General features: G+C 44.4%; 1 protein-coding gene across 2 annotated transcripts in view; it reads right to left on the bottom strand.

The window, feature by feature from the left end:
• Positions 1–561: 561 nt before the first annotated feature.
• Positions 562–19,530, bottom strand: part of THSD1 (thrombospondin type 1 domain containing 1) — a 29,920-nt gene continuing 10,951 nt past the window's right edge. For both annotated transcript variants that reach the window (XM_058018990.1, XM_058018989.1), the window contains 3 exons: positions 17,929–18,894; positions 10,389–10,547; positions 562–6,038 (listed from right to left, as the gene is read on the bottom strand). In XM_058018990.1, coding sequence (XP_057874973.1) covers positions 4,663–6,038; positions 10,389–10,547; positions 17,929–18,894 — 2,501 coding nt within the window. In that variant the 3' untranslated portion in view covers positions 562–4,662. The remainder of the gene's footprint in view (positions 6,039–10,388; positions 10,548–17,928; positions 18,895–19,530) is intronic.

The following is a 19,530-nucleotide window of genomic DNA, read 5'->3' as shown; positions in this document are numbered from 1 at the left end:
GAAAACATCAGGATAGAAAGCACAAGGGGATGGGAATTGGACTTCATCTGGTGTGCCTTCGTTAGTGCTTTGATCTGCTTCAGGAGAATGTTTTTAAGCAACTTTCCCTATGGTTGTAATTGCCACACTTCAGATGCAGAGTGTTCCTGGAATGTGTGAAACCAAGCCAGAGGATGGACATGCTCCAACTGCTAATGTGCATCCAGACTAAGGCTGCTTCAAAGTAGTCTGTCCACCCACAATGTGGACACTGTGAGCTCCATTCCAACAGCTTCCTGCTGCAGATCCACTGCTAGAGTACACCACAAGGCATTAAAGCAGACAAAAACAATCCTGCCAACCAGTTTTAAACCCCAGATTAAAATTATGTAGGTTTGACTAAAATTAAGGTGAACACAGATATTCCTAGGAGCTCCTAAAATGCAGTCATTCTCCTGTACATTCTCCTGTAATTTACCAGATGACCTTGCATTAGTGAAGAGGAATCAGAAAGTGATTGAACCACAAGGCACACTGCTTTCATTGTCTCACTGGGTGAAATGAAAGAGCAACACAAATGACTGAAAGAAATGGAATACTGAAAATTTATTTTCTACAGCTGTTAATAACAACAATTAAAAATGAACAGCAGAATCAGCTTGATGCAAATAATTTAACTACCATGCTGTAGAATAAACCTGCTTCCTTTTATTCTGATTTATAATAATTTTTAAACTGATATTTCTCTTCCATTTACTTGCTTTTATATCCATACATACTGTAATTTGAATACATATCGACAAAGAGTGAAATAAAATGGTCTGAGTAGGACTTAATACTTTTTAGCTGGTGTTCAACAATAGGAATGTGAACAGATATCTGGATCAAAATCTTGGAAACCTCATAATATGAGAAATGTATTCTTTCAGTGTTGGCTCTGGTGCTTTTTCACTTGTTGTCCTGGGTAGTTGAAAGAGTCTGCAAGGTAAGTTTAATTTTCATGGCTCAAGCTGTCCTGGAGACAATGCAGAGGAATGAGGTGAAGGTTCAGTTTAAAACTTGGTTTGGTTCCTTTGCTTCCTAGACATCCCAGTGACTGCAAGCATGAACATCCCAGCGTAATGGGCAGCACTCCAGGGAGCTGTGCTGCTAGAGCCTGTGCCCTTGGCTAGACTGCCCCCCTGCCCTCTTCTCAAGCATGCTCCTGTGGAGTGAGATTTTCACCAACATGTCTGAAATGAGATTGTCCTTGTGAAGAAAGGGCTGCAAAAAGGCAGCACTTATCCTTTCCCTACTGATCACTGCTTCTGTATTTTGATACGGTAAAATCCCAGTGCAAGATTGTAACTGCATGTTGGGACATAAGGAATGACTTTGCACACATTATAACTGTGTGGCCTCTGAGGAGCACTGGGGGCAGAAAGGATAATTTTTATTGTTTTGAAGACACAGAGAAATGTGAGTGAAATAAGTTCATGCCTTCTGGCAGCTGATGCTCAATCCCATCCTTCAGCAGAGAGCTAAGGAAGTAGGGCAAACACTGTGGAAACTACAGCATTTAGGGGACAGCATTTGTGGTCTGGCAGTTCATTAAGCATCTGGTAACCCATCTGATAATGGATTATCAAGGTGGAAATGAAGTCATCAGGGCTAAATCAGACAACCAACACCCAGTGCCGTTCCTCAGTGAGTGAGCAATGAGTGATGTCAAATCCAGACTATGGAGCCTGTTTCCCTGTGTGTCAGTAAGGAGGGGCAGGCATTAGAGCTGGACAGCCTTCAGCCAACATCAGTGTCAGGGTGTTTCTCCTGTCTCTGAGAGGGAAAGGGAGGCCAAGGCATGACAAGCTGGGAGGGAAGAGGTTTGATGCCTTTGGTGTAAAATGTACGTAAGTTCATCTAATGCATAACACAGCCCAACACTGGGACAACTTTGCAGAAAGCAGCATCTGATTTAGAGCAACGTTGCCCCTTCTCTGCCCTGCTGTGGCAAAGGAAACTCCCTCTGAGATGCAAGGGTCACAGAGCTTTGTGCAGGAGCCTGCAAGTCCCACAGCACACCTCAGGAAGCATTTCAGAACCACCTTTAATCTTAATAAACAGGGTAGAATGGCACTAGCTGAGTACTTAGTGGATCTGAGGGCTAGCGCCAAGCTCCAATCCCTCCTGCTGAAGCCTAGGGGAATGCTTGCTGAATGTTGCTGCACTGCATATCTGGTCTCCCATTTCTCCAGGGTCTCTCTCTCCCAGGCTGAGAGGCTCAACAAAGCTTAAACACATACTGCAGCCCTGCAGCTCCAATGCTGATGGATCCCCGCTTCAGGGAGAAGGTACTACCACAGACCTTACCTTAGTACAGGCAGGGTAAGTAACCTGAGCAGCAATTGTTCCAGAGCCGTGATTTCCAGCTCACTAAAGTCAATTTAAAGCCTCATTACATTTGATTGCCTTTGGATAAGTCTTCAATCGTGAACACATTTATAGATGCTTTAAACAGCTTTTCAAGCGGACAGTTCATGGGAATGCATCGCTGGTACCAACACCACGCTGGGCCAAGGGCTGAACATGAGCATCTTGGCATGGCTCCTGGGAAAGAGGGAGCTCACATCACCCACCGAGTCAGATCCCTCACTCCAGCAGCAGCTGCAAAGCATTACCCATCAGAAAGGCCATTCAAACAGCCAGATTTGACTCTGGTGGCCAAATGCTGAGGCTTGCTCCTCCTATGTTGTCATAGCAGGTAACACCGTGTGCCTGTCAAGCTACCTGTGCCAGCTTTGGACACTGCAGCGGGGTGCCATCGGAAACTGGCAGCTTACACACAGCAATGCTGCTCTCCCTTTAATATTGCTGCTGGTTTGTGGGGGAGCAGGGCTGGGGGGGAAGAAGTGTGGGATTGGGAAATCTCTCTGCTCAGAAAGCCAGTTTTGAGAAAGAGAGCAGGCTACATCATGACAATGGAGCACATGCTAATTTTGCTTTCACACCCACAAGGCAGGTTAAAGGGCATGTAGGGTTAGGCTCCTTAGGGGAGAGTTGATTTCAGTCTAATAGTCCACGGCCTAAACCTTTCTTCTCTTACACCAACCTCCATGGGGAGCATCTCCTCTTTTCCTGTTTCTGCCCACTAGCATTCCCCTGGTCTTTGCAAAGTCCCCAGAGAGACGGTTATCCTAACAAATGGTAGAAAAGTCTTAGTCATCCACAAAGCCTGAGCTCTGCTTCTGCTGTTAATTGGAGTTCCAACCCAACTCTGAATACTTACAGCAAAATCAAATGGCAAATTTGTGATGTCTGGTTTTAAAACACAACAAAAAAGCCCATCATGGTTTTTGTAGTTCACTGTTACTGCTCTCTACAATTCTCTGAAAGGAGGTTGTAGCAAGGCAGGAGTTAGTTAGCCCCTTCTCCCAGGTAAAAAGTGACAGGATCAGAGGAAATGGCCTCAAGTTGTGCCAGAGGAGATTTAGATTTGATATGAGGGAAAATTTCTTCACTGAAAGAGTGGTCAGGCATGGGAAGAGGTATCCCAGGGAAGCAGTGGAATCACTGCCCTTGGAGGTGTTCAAAAGGTGTGTGGATGTGGCAGTTAAGGGGTATGGTTTAGTGGTGTTATGTTAATGGTTGGACTTAATTATTTCAGAGGTCTTTCCAATGTAAATGATTCTATAAGATTCCCTGTGAATCACCAGATATTGTCAAGTCATTTTAATTTTTTCTTCCCAGAATGGGTATTAGTCAAATAATCTTGTTGTTTTCTGGTTTTGTTCATAATTTATTTTGAGCTTGCCATGGTAGTATTATTGTCAATGTACTTACATTAAAAAATTTCAATAAAGGAAAGGATCACTATGGAAAGGATGCATAATTCAACAGTTCTCTCACTGCTTTTGACAGGTAACATGCTGCAGTGACATTTCTGTGAGGACTAAAATCTGATCACCTGTTTTCTTTGCCCTCCCTGTAGCATGCCTTTTGTACTAATTTCCTGCAAATATTTGTACATTGTTTTCTTGATATAAATATTGACAGTAAGAAAATATCAAAGTCTTGAATGATGAAAATGTCTCCTCAATTTTAAATTCACTCAAATATTCAGCATCAAATGTTTGCACTTTCATGCAACCAGCTAAAACACCCCCCACCATATGAGTTATTTGAGCAACACCTACAAATCAACACAGTTCACTGATGACTATCAGAAAAATTATGAAAACTGCTCACAGATTGAGCTTTGTGCTTTCTACATGGGAAATGATTCACTAATCAGGGCAGATGGTTGAGGGTGCTGGACAGTGGATGCTTCAGTATCTCACAGTCTATCAGTACACAGTGGACAAGGTGGGAAATGTCAGCGGCACTCTTCATTTATGATGCACAAAACATGATGCTTTACACAATAAAATCTATTGGCTATTCCTGAGCCACACCTTAACTAACGTGCTCCTTCCCAGGGTACTTTGTGTGTCTTGTACACACATACATACAAAAAATAATTATATGAAAGCACTTTTCAGAAATTAGAAAGGAATATGTTCCCACAAGGCAGACCTGGGGCATTACTCCCTGCTGCTGTGTGTAGAGGTAACATGACTCCTGCTCTTTCTTTCATCAGAAGCCAAGTGATCCTGCAGATCCTCTCCCACGCACGCACGGCACTCCTGCAGGGCCGCGATGAGTCACTCAGATCACCAGCTTCTCCATGCTCAGAGTGCTTGTTTCATCTTCTTCATTTGAGCCAAAATACCCAGGGAGGTCGATCATCTGCTGCTCCGCCTCCGTTAAGCCAAAAGTAGAATTGTCATAAAAGGCAAACTCAGGGTCCAGGGGGAAGCTCTGGCACTTGTCCCTTCGATACTGGGCAGGGCTGACGCTTTGGCCTCTCTGGGAATTATCTTTGCCATTTGGGCCGGTTTCTTTCCGCCACACACCTTTGGGGTTAGGTGAAGGGCCCCTCTTACTTCGGCTGGGCTCAGGCTTCTCAGCTGCCCTCTCCTGACCAGCAGGCTGGCGATCCGTGATCAGGTCCAGCTTCCTCACCGGAAGACCTGCCCTGTGGTGGGGCTTTGTGCCATGGCCCTGTGGTTCACACCCCAGCACAGTGCCCTGGGGCTGATCCAGCTTTTCACAAGCTGGATTGGCGTTTCTTGATTTTGGCCGTGTCCTGTCCTCCAGACCATGGTCCCACATCCTGGTCCTGGAGTTGTAGAGAGGAGTCTGTCGGGGTGTGAGAGTGGACATGCTTCTCTCTCTGAAAGGCCTGGCCTTTTTAGTTTCATGGAAACTGGCTGTTCTTCTGAACTGCGAATTTCTGTGACAGCCCCTCTCAGGCAAGTCCACTCTGTTATCCTGGTGCTTGAAATGACCTCTTCTTACCAAGGTTTGGGTAGGGCTCATTGCAGGATTGGCCTGTGAGAATGGAAAATCCAGCCTAGGGTGCGAGCCTTCTCCCAGGAACTTGGGCTGACTGGCTGGCTGGTCCAGGAATGGAGATTTGATCCGAAATTTGTTTGCCGCTGCCTCCTCTTGGTTTTCCCCGCTCAGGGGAAGCATGGTGGTGGCACCAAGAACCGTGTCCGTGAGAGGATTCTGAGAGACATGGTACACCTTAGTGGTCTCTGTCAGGCCTTTCTTCTTCATCTCTTTCAGCTGCTGCTGTGCCAGGCGGTAGCTGAAAATTGGAGGGATTATTTTTTGGGCATTTGGCTGAAAGTTTTCACTTCCAGAGGCATCATCTTCTTGGGCAAATTGGAGGCTTCGCCTGTAGGTTAGGGGAATATTAACAGGAGCATCCCCTCCTTCAGCAAAGCTGTCCCGTTGCTTGTTACCTTGGCAAATGTTCTCCTCATCTGAGTTCTTCCGGAAGCCGGGGGAATGGACGGAGCTTCGTCGGACAGCGGTGCTGCACTTCTGAGCTCTGCAGAGCTTCCTCCAGAGGGTGATAAGAACAGTGGCAAAGATGATGAACAAGCACAGCGAGATACCTGTGATGGTAACTATGTTATTTGCTTTCTGGTCCTCTCCTGGCTGAACAGAAGGTGGGGTGGGAGGCTGGACAGCTGTAAGAAAGAGCACACACATCTGTCAGAGTTGCACTGGCAGCAGCATTTTGGTATTTGAGGATGGATACTTCACACAAAAGAAGCCATTAATACAGTACAGGAAGTTGTCTGCCATTAAAATTTGTTCATCGGAGATGACTTACTACTTGATGGCTTCAAACTGGCATGAACATCTACTTACTTTAAACCAAGACTGCCACAGACCTTTTAAACATAATAGTTATTTTTTTCTGTTCTGCTATTTCCATAAGGTATTACTGCATACCTGGAAAATGGTGGAACTCTGCCTTTCTTTATGAAGTACATTTAGACTCCCCGTTGAAAAGTGACATAAAGGGGGTAAAAAGAATCAACCCAGGCAAGTGCTTCAGGTATCACTTTAAAATTATTTTTAGGAGAGCTTAAGTGGGTGTGAGAATTGAAATGAATTTGAAGAGAGAGGCAGCATCAGGAGAGGCAATCCAACTTTTCTAAGCAGTCCTCTGAGGATGCTTCTACCACTGTCTGGTGCCACAGTTCCAGAGGACAAAACCTTCCCATGCCACAGCAAGCTTTCAACTGAAAGTGCCATTGCTCTTTCTCTAGCATTCTACTACCATTCTGATACCCTTCACTTGTGGACTGGAGATGGGACTTTGAACAGTGAAGAGTACTCTGTAAACCTTTCTTCGCTGAGACAGTAATTAGCCACCAGGACAGGCATCCTAGGGAAGTCATCACGGCCAGAATTCACAGACTGTCTGGACAATGCTCTCAGTCATGTGGTTTAGCTTTAGTAGTCCTGGGGGAGCAGGGAGTTGGACTCTGTGATCCTTATGGGCCACTTCCAATTTGAGATATTCTGTGATTCTAACCCATAATGTGACAATCACAGAGCGGTCCATAGCCCAGTTTAAACCTCCCACTTGCCCATTCCACCACATTACAGATGGCTGAACCAATGACAAATTGGTAATTCTTTGTTTTGAATGAGGTCTCAAGTATTTCAGGGGCAATCCTGAACAGAATACAGCATGGTCAAAAGTGGATTAATTGGTCCAGTAGCTAATTTTAGTATCTGTTAGCATCTGAAGCATGACTCTTCTGGTCACACATGAGCTCTCTAAAGCCATGAAGATTTTATTGGAGGACAAGGCTGGTTAGTTGCAGTTGACAAGAGCTGGCCAAGAAGGTGTGAGCTCAAACAAAACCACTGAACAACCCTGCCCTAGTCACTAGTTTTATCCAGAATCCAAAGCCTTCCATCAGACTGACAGCCAGCTGTGAGACTTGGCAGGTGCTCCTGCCTGCACCACAGCGACTGCCCAGCAATAGGAAATGTGACTGCAGAATAACAAGAACTGGACACCATGTACTTCCCATAATTCAGGAGAACCCACACCCAACAGCAAGCTGGTAGTGCAGCTGTTAGGTGGGCAGGATGCACAAAGGCACGGATGAACACAGGCTAGAAGGTCTCAGGCTGCTACGGAACAGAAGTGCAGGGTGCTGGGCTGGGAAGGAGATTCACTTCCCTATTTCAGGGCTACCTAACAATCCCAAGTCCTCTAAAAAATCCTGCCATTGGATTAACTTTGATCTTTGTGTCACTCTGAGAGCTTGAAACCAACTTAAAAAACAAGACCACTGCCTGCTGAATCTTATGGGAGGATCTCTAAAATCTGCATTCAGTCCAATGCCCCTGTGCCAGAGCCCAGAGCACTGCTGCTCTGGATACCTGAGAGGGGAGTGAACAAGCTGAGCAGGCAGGGCCAGCATTTGCTCTATTCAGCACCCCTGCAGCAGAGCAATTCATTCATTTCTCATCCTTCTCTCAGTTGTTTTTGCTTATGGATATTTTCCAAATATTCCATTCTCTATTTGTAATGCATGCTGTGCTGCATTGTTTGGGATACATAGCTAACAGCAAGGAACTGAGAGGTTCCAAAAAGGATTGGGTCCGTATGGTTCACTTCTCCCTGCACCTCATTGGCCCCTGCACCATGCACAGGCCTTGCTCATTCAGCCAGTTGCTCCATCCGCTGGACTAATGTCTGCAGAGTTATGCTGGAAACAGAGCCTGTCTGCTCCTGAAAGCTGCAGACAGCTGGAATGGGAAGGGTGACGGTGACACTCCCAGCTTGAGATTAGGCAGTGGATGAATACTGTAAAGTCAGAGTGTCAAACCCCTTCTTGAGCAAGCTGAGATTCAGTGGGATGTAACCATGCATGTGATTCTGTAAAGGAAGCTGCCCCATGTGGGAGCAGGAGGATTAGAAAGCACGTACAAGACAGAAGCGAGGTATTTCCTCCAGATGATCCCACTGCAGTGGGTGCAGACACAGCCTCCTTTTCCTCTGTGCTCTCTATGCATTAACCTTCTTATTAACCCAGACACCTCACTGGAACCTGGGGATTGTCCAGACCTGCTGAGTCCAACCACACTGCCACAGCTGTGTGCACAGTGTGTGCACAGGATGGTTGGAAACCATCATACATCTTTTACAGCTGCACACCTGCATGGGAGGAGTGACCCCTCTGAGAAGCACCAGAGGCTGTCACCTCCATGCAGACAAAGCAAAGTCCACACACAAATTGTGTTTCCAGCACATGCTCTGCATGCAGGGAACCCCCTTCAGTGAGTTCCCTGCACCAGGACTGCCCTCTGAGTTCTGAGCTCCAAAGGTGGGGAATGAAACTGGCTGGTAAGGAGACAAATCAAATTATACACTTACAGACATACCCCTCCAGAAGAAAGACAGAAGGCAAGGGACAGCACAGCTCAACAGCAGCTTTGGAAAAACACTAACAACCCCACTGTGTTTTGGTCGTGGCATTGCTGCCCACAGCAGCCTCAGAGAGCCTGGCATAGCGAAGACAACTAGAGCAGGGCTGGTTTAAATTGGGGACCCAAAGCACCTAAATTGTTCCTTTCTGCTTTCACTCAGAGCTTTACTAAATAAGCAAACCCACATGGCCAGCGTTTTCAAGTCATTAAAAACGTTAGACCTGTTAAAACATTCCCAGTGCTTCATGACCGCTGACAACATGTAATACCTGGTTTGATGGAATATAATTTTTAGTATTTTCCGTTCACCCAAACTTTTGTTAAATACAGCCCATTTCCTGCAGTGTTCCACAACACATTTCAGTCCTGCCTGTATACTTCTGAGGCCTTCATCCCCAACACGTGAAGCTGGTTCAAGCCAATACTTCCACTAAAAACAGTCCTCCCCTCTTTCTGCTCCAGCTGCACATTCTCTCCCTCTGCTGTCCTTTCCTTTTCAGTGGCATAAACACCACAGTGGACACAGGCAAAACAACTCTCCACATCCCCAAACTGTCCATTTTTTTAGCTGTTTCTATTCCAGGTCTACACACAGCACTTTTGCAAGCAGAAAGAAGTGCCTGCAAGCAGCCAAAGCAAGGAGTAAGGCCTGCTGGTCACTTTGTAATAGCTTAAAATATCCGTTAAATTATAGTCTGAGATCCTAGCAGCCTGCACAGTTCCCAGGTATCTTTCCTTCCCCATCCCCATCCCCTGTGGCACCTGTGGGACACAAAGGCACTGCAGCTTGTAGATCAGCTTTCTGTTCTCTTGGCATCAGCACACTCCTTTTCAGCAGGGAGTTTGCAAGAAGCAAAAGTTTTGCACAGACTAAGCACCAGTACCCTGCTAAAAGAGGGCACTTCTCATGCCCCTCAGCAGTGGCTGTCAGCACCCAACTATGGTGCTGGCACAGCCTGATCCAGCCTCACTAGAGGCCACATGCTGCAATCCACCTTATAGAAGGCTCAGGTCTCTTGTTTCTGCACCCACTTTCCACCCAGCAGCAGTGGCCAGTTGCTGCCGATAGGTAAGGGTTTATAAAAGCTTTATAAAGCCTTACCTATCAATAACAGCCAGCCTGCCCTGTCACAGGCCAGCAGGAACGGCAGGCTGGAGCAGGGGAAGACCTGGCACTACCACCTCAAAAAACTCACAGAATGGAAACCTCATACCACAGGTCCCAGCTGGAACCAGCAACCTTTTTTAGCTTTCTAATAAGTTTCCACTGGAGCCTTTGGCTTTTACTGAATGTGTTCTGATAGCCCCAAGATCTCTCTTTCAGGACTTCTCCACTCTCTGATCATCCTGGAGATTTTAAACTGCACCCATGGCATTCAGAAATATTATGCCTTGGAGCCGTATCTCCAGTGTCCCCCAATCAGATGTGCAGAGGCTCCTGCCCTACTCCATCAGCAACAGGAATGTGACAGCCCCCCAAACCAGTATGACTGAAAGGGAGATGGGATGTTTCCATTTCACACTTTGCTGTTGCCAGGGGGGTCACAGCACTGGGGGAAGGGGACAGCAGAGCTACGTACACACACACTCCTCCAGCGAGCACAGGGAAGTCTCCCTCGGCGATCCAGCGCAACCTGGTTTTGCCGGCGAGGAGCTGAGGCACTCTCGGAAGCGCTCGCGGATTCCGTCCCCACAGGTGACGCTGCACGGGCTCCAGGGCTGCCACCGGCTCCACGTTTCTACAAACACACAAGCTCACAGCAATGAGGAACGTGTCTGCATCCTTACCTTTAATGACACAGTCCTTTGTCTTCTTTTTGAGAAAAACAGCAATAAATAACCAAACAATGCAAACAGCAAGACCAAAATAGCAAGCGGCATCCAGGGACGCGCCAAAGCTTCCACTTGTTGTTTTCCTTTTTTCACCCCAGTGTCAGCCTGCAACACAGTGGTCAGTCAACTGGCAGGCAGGTTCTGCCTGGAACAACAGCAAAAGGAAATGAATCCACAGATCTTTGAAGTGGGCTGGTAATTTATACATTCATCCAATTCTTGCCTGACAAACAGTGCATTTACAGCAGGATAATTTGATTGAAGTACAGTTACTGCCGACTTACATGACTGTGACAGGATGATAAGCCTACAAGGCCTAATGAAATGACAACATTGGTTCACTCTTTTATTTTATTTCCAGCACATAAGCGTATTATTGAATCATTCATCTGGCAACTTACAGGTCTCTATTGTTTTATTGCTTATGATTAGGCAGTTAACTCATGGATGGAATTTTGCATGGATGGAATTTTGCATTTATTTATTTTAACTGGAGGCAGACGCAGGTTCTAACACTATATTATAATTTTTTAATGTGTAATAAAATCCCTCTTTTTCTTAGACAACATCCTCATCCAGCGATCTCCACATTCAAACTTTACAGTGAGAACCCAGAGAAGTAAAGATGGGACCATTCCTGTCCCTGTGTGACAGCGGTGACACTGAGGCAGGGCCACCATTTTAAATTCCAAAAGAATGCATGAGCTCAGGTGCAATCTTAAAAGATAAAACCCCTGGAGATGCTCCTATGGGTCAGCTGACTTTGACAGAAAAAAAAACAATAGACTTCTTAACTTCATTTCACTGCCCACAGATAAAGTAGAAAAACAGCTAAATAATTTTTTTTTAAAGTAAACCAAGTTAAACTCTGCTCTTCTGGATAACTTATGGTGTTGCTACTGCCAACACAAGCTGTGATTTTTAATTTTATTACTGCTGCTAGCATGCCCCGAGCCCTTAACCAGGTTATGATGTCCAAGCACTAGAGAATGTTGCATGACTGAAAATGGCTTTATAATTTTATATTTTATTGGTTGCTGTATTGTTCCTAGTGTGTTATTATTGTTAAATGTCTCTAACAAGAATAAATACAGCTGTGTTTCAATAAGCATTAAATTGTAACTGCTTTGGGCCCTGTCCTACACAGTTTTGTGACCATGTCAGCATTAATGTGATCAGCCTAAGAGGAGCAGTGGAGCTGCCCTCCTGGTGCAGGTCCTCACCTGCACTGCAGGACAACAACAAACCATGTAAAGTTTGCAAAAACACATCAGTTAGCGAGCCAAGGTACTACTGAGGGCAGGAAGAAAAAATGTTCATAATCAATAGTTAATAAAGGGCTCATTGATACCTTCTCAAGAAGACTTCATAGTATCATATATATCACAGGATTTCCCAACAGTTTTCTTCATATGAGGATCGTGAAGGACTCCAGCAGTGTCCCCCACCACTGGTAGAGAGGCTAGCTGAAGGACCTACCTCCTTGTAGACCTACAGACTCTTTGTGTGAGCAGCTTGGTGAGTTCCTGTCATAATTTCCAGTGCATGAGCTAACCTGTTTCCCTCTCTCCACATTTCCTGCTCATCTAAACTTCTGTTAATTAAAGTCAGATGCAGAGCCAAGCTCAGAAAGGTTCTGGTTGCCTCCAGTGCTAACACTGGTGATAGTGGAGGGTGCTCAACAGGCTCCACATTGATGCCTGTGGGTTTCAACATACAAGAACATTTAGGATGAGTAATTTCCCAACACTGACGTCAAACCTGACATGCCCATTGCTCCAGGACACTTTTCACTGACTTGGACTTTGGCTAAAGGTATAGAGTTCCTTAGCAAAAACACTTGGCATCCATAGCTTTGGGGCTAAGAAATGTGCTTCAAACAGCAGGAGAGCAAGAAATGTTCCAGTTCCCATGAAAGATGCGAGATTTAAACTCCTGCATCTTGCTCTGCAATCCCCTGCAATTACCAGAATGTAAAAGAAAATGAAGCACAGTTATTCTCCCCCAAGGAAATGAAATTATTAACCTCCATTTAAGACAAACAGATTGAAAATGCCAGGGGAAAAACCAGAAGGTATGCACTGCAAACTAGCTCTAATAAGCGTGAGGTTTCTTCACACACAATTGAGGAATCAATTATCAATGTGGAGACATCTAACTGATGAGTTATTTTGAAATAGCTGACAGTTGGCAGATCTGCCAACATGAAAGATAAATGCAATTAACTGTGTTAATTATTGCTCTGCATAAATTTCTCCCCTCAGATTTCCATGTTCACAAGATTTTGCGCATGCAGCACTGTCCATCAGCACAGTCAGCAAGGGACACTCAGTATCATCATCATCCTTCCAGCCTGACACACACCACCACTCTTAAACACTTCAACCAGGCCAGTGGTGTGGGACAAAATCACTAATTACTGACAGGTTCATGAAAAGTATCTGTGCTAGCCTAGGGGATTGCAGGATATTTTTGGAAGCTGAGATCAGTTTTTAGGTCCTGAAAACAGCCTCTCACCCTTCCATGAAAATGAAGCTTGGGTGCACTGAAATGGTGGCATGTTCCAACAGTTACTAATTTGGACAACAAAAGGAAAAGGATCCCTTTAAAGAAAGAAATCCTGGGAAAATTAGAGTCTTTTCCCCACAAACAGGCATTGTTAAGAAATGGGGAGGCACAGCCTAAAAATATTTTTTTTCCAGAAGCTGAGTCTGTAAAACTTGATTTATTCCAAATGTGTGGAGATGAAGCATTTATTGACACAGAAAAAGTGGATGGGGTAGAAACCAGCCCTAGCACACCCAAATCCCCTGCATATGCCTGTTTCTAAATCAACACCCAACTCAGGTACAGATTCAGGCAACAGAGCTAACTGGTTCTCAGAATTTCCTACCAACGAGCAGATCTGACTTACACATTCTTATTCGGGAAGCAAAAATTTGACAGAAATTTACACCCCTGCCTGACCTCTAGATGCTCCATTTGCTCCTCTCCTCCCTTACTGAACACTTTCCTCTTCAGAAGGTCTTCCTCCACATTCCTCCTTCCCTTTTCAGGCAACAGCTGCATTTCTTATGCCCTGCCATCATCCCAAAAGCAAAAGTCGGATGAACAAAATTCATTTGTGCTGTAGGCAACTGCAAGAGACTTCAGTGTAAGTCACACCAAAGTTGAAATTAGTCTCCAGAGTGTAACTAGGAACCGGAAAAGAAAGTTAATTAACACCAGAAATATGAAAAAACACCTTTTTCTATGCTTTAGCATTACTGATTAATATTATCAGTCTTGTTCTGAATGTTTCAAGCAGGATACAGACTAGAACATGGACAACCTTCTAAGGAGAGCAGAAGTCTCACTGCTGGGAGCATTTAAATCTCAGGTGAGCAAAGCACAGGATTAAGCATGGAAAAGCATGAGCCTGCAATGCATCTGCTGCTGGATAGGATGATCTAACAGAGTTTCCTATCTCAGACATCCCAATAATCCAGTCAAACACTGGGGAAAAAATGAGCTGCGTGTTCCTCTGTGAAACAGTGAAGAGCCCATCAAGATGAATGAACTCACATCTCACTGTTAAATTTTTTACTGACTTTGACAGATTCTCCAGTTAGGGTATACAGAAATCTGCACAAGTGCTGTCTCACAATTAATGGATGTATTCCCCACCTTTAATAGATATAGTCACAGTCTTGGATAGCATAAGTTTTTTGTGACACTTATTCTGAAGCTGATTGCCTGGGCTCGAAGAGCTGCTGACCTGGCCCACTCAGGGCCACTGGCAGCTTTCTGCTTCCTAATCCATACACAAGTCAGATTCCTGTTCCAAAAGGCTGTACTAAACTTGGCCTGAATGAGGAATAAAGAGCGGGACTGACAAAGCACCAGGAATATAACTCATGTCTGATTTATGGAAAAGACATGTGGTAAAATCATATTTTATCTCATCGTCTGTGGTTTGGATGAAGATCATTTTAATGATTTAGGAACTTTGATCATTTACAAAACAATATCTCTGCTTCACAACAATAGAGCATATGCTAAATGAAGTAAGAACTGGCTGAGTGACAGATTGGATATGCAACTGTCAACAGAAAACCATCATTGAGTGAGAATGCATTTGGAGAGATTCCAGAGGGATCAGTATAAGGCTCAGTGCTTCCCTAGTTGACATGAAAATAAATATAAACCATTACTGAGAAAATATGTCCCTCCTGTAATGACACAAGCAGACAGTGCAGTTGCATGGAGCAACACAGGGTACTTGCTAAGTTAGGATAATTAAAGGAAAATAGATCCTAAATCAGCAAAGCAAAAAGGAACTGTAGGAAGAAGGAATGAAAATTGCAACAGCAGGATGGCAGACTCCATACTGAAACAGCTCAAGAGGAGTTTACAGGGCAAAAGTAAAGTTTTTTAGGGAAAATTGCAAATGCAATCAGTGGAATGAAAGCAGAGGTAGGGATAGGGAGAGTGCTACTGATCAAGGAGCATCAGTGAGAATGATGTCTGAATGCAGCACACAAATCTGGCACCCTGGCTGTCAAATAAACATGAGTGTTTAAAATAACAGAAAGGGAGCAAAACAGAACCATCAGATTAATCAAATCCTGAAGAAAATGCCTTCCAATTGAAGACTTCATCTTTTCAGTTTGTTAAAAAGAACACTGAGAAAATCTGGTAGAAGTGAGATGACCTGGATGTGCAAATGTCTTTGTGAGGCAAAGACAGTAGGATAGGAAACAGCTATCAGAAGGCAGCAGAGTAAAATCCAATCACCAGAGGATGAAGCTAGATTAACTTTAGTTATGAAAACACAAAAAGTTTCCCTTTTCAAAAGAATAAATAAATTAGAGCATGGCATTGAGGGAAATTACCAGATAAGTCTGTTTTGTGGTGTCTTCAACAGAAGACTGGATAACTCCCTGCAGGGTAAGTGGCAGTCAGATGCAAAGACTAGCTGTGGGGCTCAACATCAGGGTAACTGAATGAAAAATGATGGCCCACATTGCACAGGAGCCCAGACCTGAGATTTATCACCTCTCCTGGCCTTAAACTTCAGCAAGTCCAAAGCAGAAATTAGGAGACTTGAGGAGAGGCACCTGTTCTGCAGCAGTCGCGTGTTTTACACAAACAGCTATTGGGGGTCTTTTGTAAGCAGGGCACCTCTCAGTGCCCTGCAGCAAGGGGAGGGGGCTCAGGGGAGCCCCTTCCAAAGGAGCCAGGAGGTTGATGGCCATCACAGGCAGTGCAGGTTTGCTCTGTCTGTCATGGCTTCAGGCTGATGTGCCCCTCCCAGAACACCCTGCTCCTTTCAAATTCTGCCTGCAGGCTTTGAAGTCTCACAGATACAGGCACAAAGTCAGATGTGCTGCAGCCTAATTAATTTCAGGTTGACATTTTATTTACAACTACATGGTGTGGCTTTGCTTTCATCGGCTTTGTAGATGAGATACTCTTCACTTGGCAGCTATTGACCTAACTCTGCTTTTCAAGAGGCATAGCCTGATTCTTTCCAATGTGGTTGTAAGGACGGGGCGGCTGAGGAACCCAGGGAAACAGAGCAGACTGCAGGGCACCATTGCTTAATGGAGATCTCATCAATTAAACCATTTAAATATTGGGCACAGTATCATATCTGTACCGTATGCTAGTGATTTATCTGTCACGGTAATTATCTAAATCATATCAGTGTAACATACCACCCAGGTACAGATGAAAAACTAGAATTCTGTCTTCCTTTTTCCTTGTGAATTACCTCCATTAAGAAAATAAATATGCTTTCATTTTTAGATAGACCTTCTTATGCCAAAGGAAGACAGCGAGTGCCAAAAGAAAATGTAGATGGGAAGTTAAGATGAAGAGAACTATGCACTGGATTTGGCATGTGTTGAAAACAGAGGTCATTTTTAGTACAGAGAGTTAATTAAATAGCTAACAGTTTTAGAATTTGTGAAATAGCACAAAATAAGATGCTAGGAATCTCATTAATGTAGGCTGTGTCTGAGAGTGTGTGCTCTGGAGCATGTCCTACACTCCTGGTCTTCTCATGATCCCTCTCAGATGTCCATGAAGCTCAATGGCCATTTTTCGGCTAGAGATCCTGCACTTTCTTTTCAGGGCAACCAAGGTGGGGACGTGAGGAAAATAATGCACATCTTAAACCTTTCAATCCAAACTCTTTGAAGTGTGCAGTTGGAAAAGACTACTTCATTACCTGTAGACACAAGCTGCTTCAAATGAGAACATCTACCTTCCAGGGTGTAGGCAATGCAACCCAACCCAGTCCCAATTCCCTTGTGCACATACAGCCCATCCCTCTCTGTGGCTGCCTTCCACAGATGAGTGATGAGAAGGGTATTTGGCTCATCTGCTTCCTCTGCCATGCTACTGTGCTCTGCAGACTGTCAAACCAGGGACTGCCACTTCTAACACTATGGCTGTAAAACATATAGTTTTGGCTTCTGCCAACCAACACTCTCTGAGCATGCCTGATCACGGTCCAAAGGATTATATGGACCACCAGCTGTTCCCAGTTGGCAGATTGTACTATTCTAATCTTTCCTATAAGGAAAGGTTTGGCTATATGAACATGGCCCATGATCTGCCAGAAGGCCTCATGGGTCAGAAAATGTACCCCGGTCAGTTCTTAGCAGCAAACACATCTCTAGAAACACTTCTTTAGAAAACTTGCCAGCTGTCCAAGTGACACAGCTGTGCCCTTCACTGTACCCAGATCCTGACTCATCTCACCAGAGTTTGTGCATCTAACAGGAAGAGCACTAAACTTCTACACCAAATGGGTAGAGAAGGACACCCATGTGAGGATTCAGCCCCTGTATGTTCAACACTCATGAATCACCCTTGCAAGATGCTTCTCAACTAAAAAGCTACACAACTACTTAATGTTGGGCCCCTGGCTTTTACACACTTAAATGCAGGTAAGACTAATCCTACCTTTAGAGTCTCCAGTGGGCCACATCTACCACAGTAGCTTCTTACCTCACTGAGAGGGAGAAGTTTCATTTCCAGCCCAACGAGATAGGTACATCATTCAGAATGCCCTAAGTGGTTCTAGCTGGTACCTAACATTAACTTAGTGCAGCCTTAACCTACCACAGTGGCACTTGTTATCAAATGTCCTTGTGTCCTCTACAGTCTATCTTGTTCCCACCTAAGTATGACATTACAACTATTTTGTCTGATGCAGGAGACCCAAAATCATTATCCATGTTGACTGGAAAGAGTGCTGATTTTTGGCTAAAAGAGAAAAAAAAAATCAGTACAAACCCATATTCCTTTGGATCAGTATACACTCCTTAACTCTTGCTGGAAAATAGCTTCGATTTGAGAAGTTGAGGAGGTCAAAGCAGTATTTGTTCTTCCCCACATCAAACAAAGTGCAGTTAAATTCTGTCCTGTTGTCTCCAGGCTGAAGGATGTTTTCATACAGCCAAGTTGTTCTTTGACTTGGATGCTTGAGAGCCTCTTTATAAACAACAATTTTTCCACTGATAGAAGCACATGGTGGAGAGATTACAAAGACCTGAACCAAAGTTTTGCATGTGTCTTCTGCTGCCACAACTAGTCTGTATCCAAATTTGTGGAGGAGATCTACAGGTCCTATGGAGGCAATGATGGAATGTGTTTCTAATGATTTCAGTAACACAGTGATGTATATTTCTTGACTGACAGGTGGGCAGTCAAACTCTACCCACTGGGACCTAGACAGGGGGATTCCTTTGCTAGTTCTAATGCCCAGAGTCTCATCAGAGCATACTCTTCTGAATTCATAAAGGGTGCTGGTGAATATCACATCCAGTGAAATCACAGTCCTGTTCATGGCACATAACTGCTCATTTGTAAAAAGTCCAACCTGAAGGGAGCTCCCAAGCACCTCTGAACTCCTGTTCAAATCAATGTGAAATACAGGCCATTCCACATGGAGGGTGGGCATGCTGTTTCTGCTCCACTGAGCAGCACTGCTGTTGTCACTGGGGGAGACCATTCTGAACAAGAAATCACCAGCACTCTTGAAATGGAAGCACTCAAACACCACCGTCCCCTGGGACTGATTTGCAGGAAGCTGTTTTCTTGCAATTATCTCACTGGTGCTGGCATCCAATAAAAGGATGGACACATGCTCTGCTGTCACATTACCACCACTGTAGTACTGATATTCCACAGACACTGTGTCATTGCTGAAAGCTACATGATCCGGGTGCTCCAACAGGAGATACTCCACTTCGCCGAGAACTGAAAGGAAAAGTTCCACAACAGTATTAAGAAACAGACAAGTAATTGCTCCTATGGAAGAAAATAAATATTTTAAAAATGGATATTAAAAGCGGTTCTCACTCTTTTTCAAGTGAACCAAATGACAAAAAAAGAAAAGGTCCTAGCAATAGCAGTTGGAGCTCAACAGCTCTGTTCTGTGCATGGATGTGATTTGGAGCAGCTCAAAATCCACTGCAGTAACACATTCAGGAAGGCAAAAACCAGTATTATAAAGCGGACCACAAACCACCCAAAAGATTAACAGAAACCTTAATTTATCAGAACAGATTCTCAAACTTTTCAACTTCTTTGACTTACAGATTTTTAAACTCCACAGAGGCCAGCTGTTTTTCAGCTTCAGCCGTAATTTAGCAAAAAAAAGACAGTGGTTTCTTATACAGACAGATGAAAAATGTCCCCCAAGTTAAATAGAATAGGAAGTCTGCATGATGCTTTTTGAAGCCTTTTCTCTTGCTCTGTCTTATGAATCTTTCATTTTGCTCATTTGCATCGCAGACACTTGAGTGAAAGAGCTGAAAATAACAGTGATGGTGACTGCAGCACTTTTCCTGTCTCAGATGTGGTGCAACATGTCTAAATGACATCATTCCATTA

The sequence above is a fragment of the Melospiza georgiana genome, chromosome 2 (assembly GCF_028018845.1).
Source record: "Melospiza georgiana isolate bMelGeo1 chromosome 2, bMelGeo1.pri, whole genome shotgun sequence".
NCBI lineage: Eukaryota > Metazoa > Chordata > Aves > Passeriformes > Passerellidae > Melospiza > Melospiza georgiana.
Note: the sequence above shows the minus strand (reverse complement) of the source record. Positions and strands in the feature narration are given on the sequence as shown.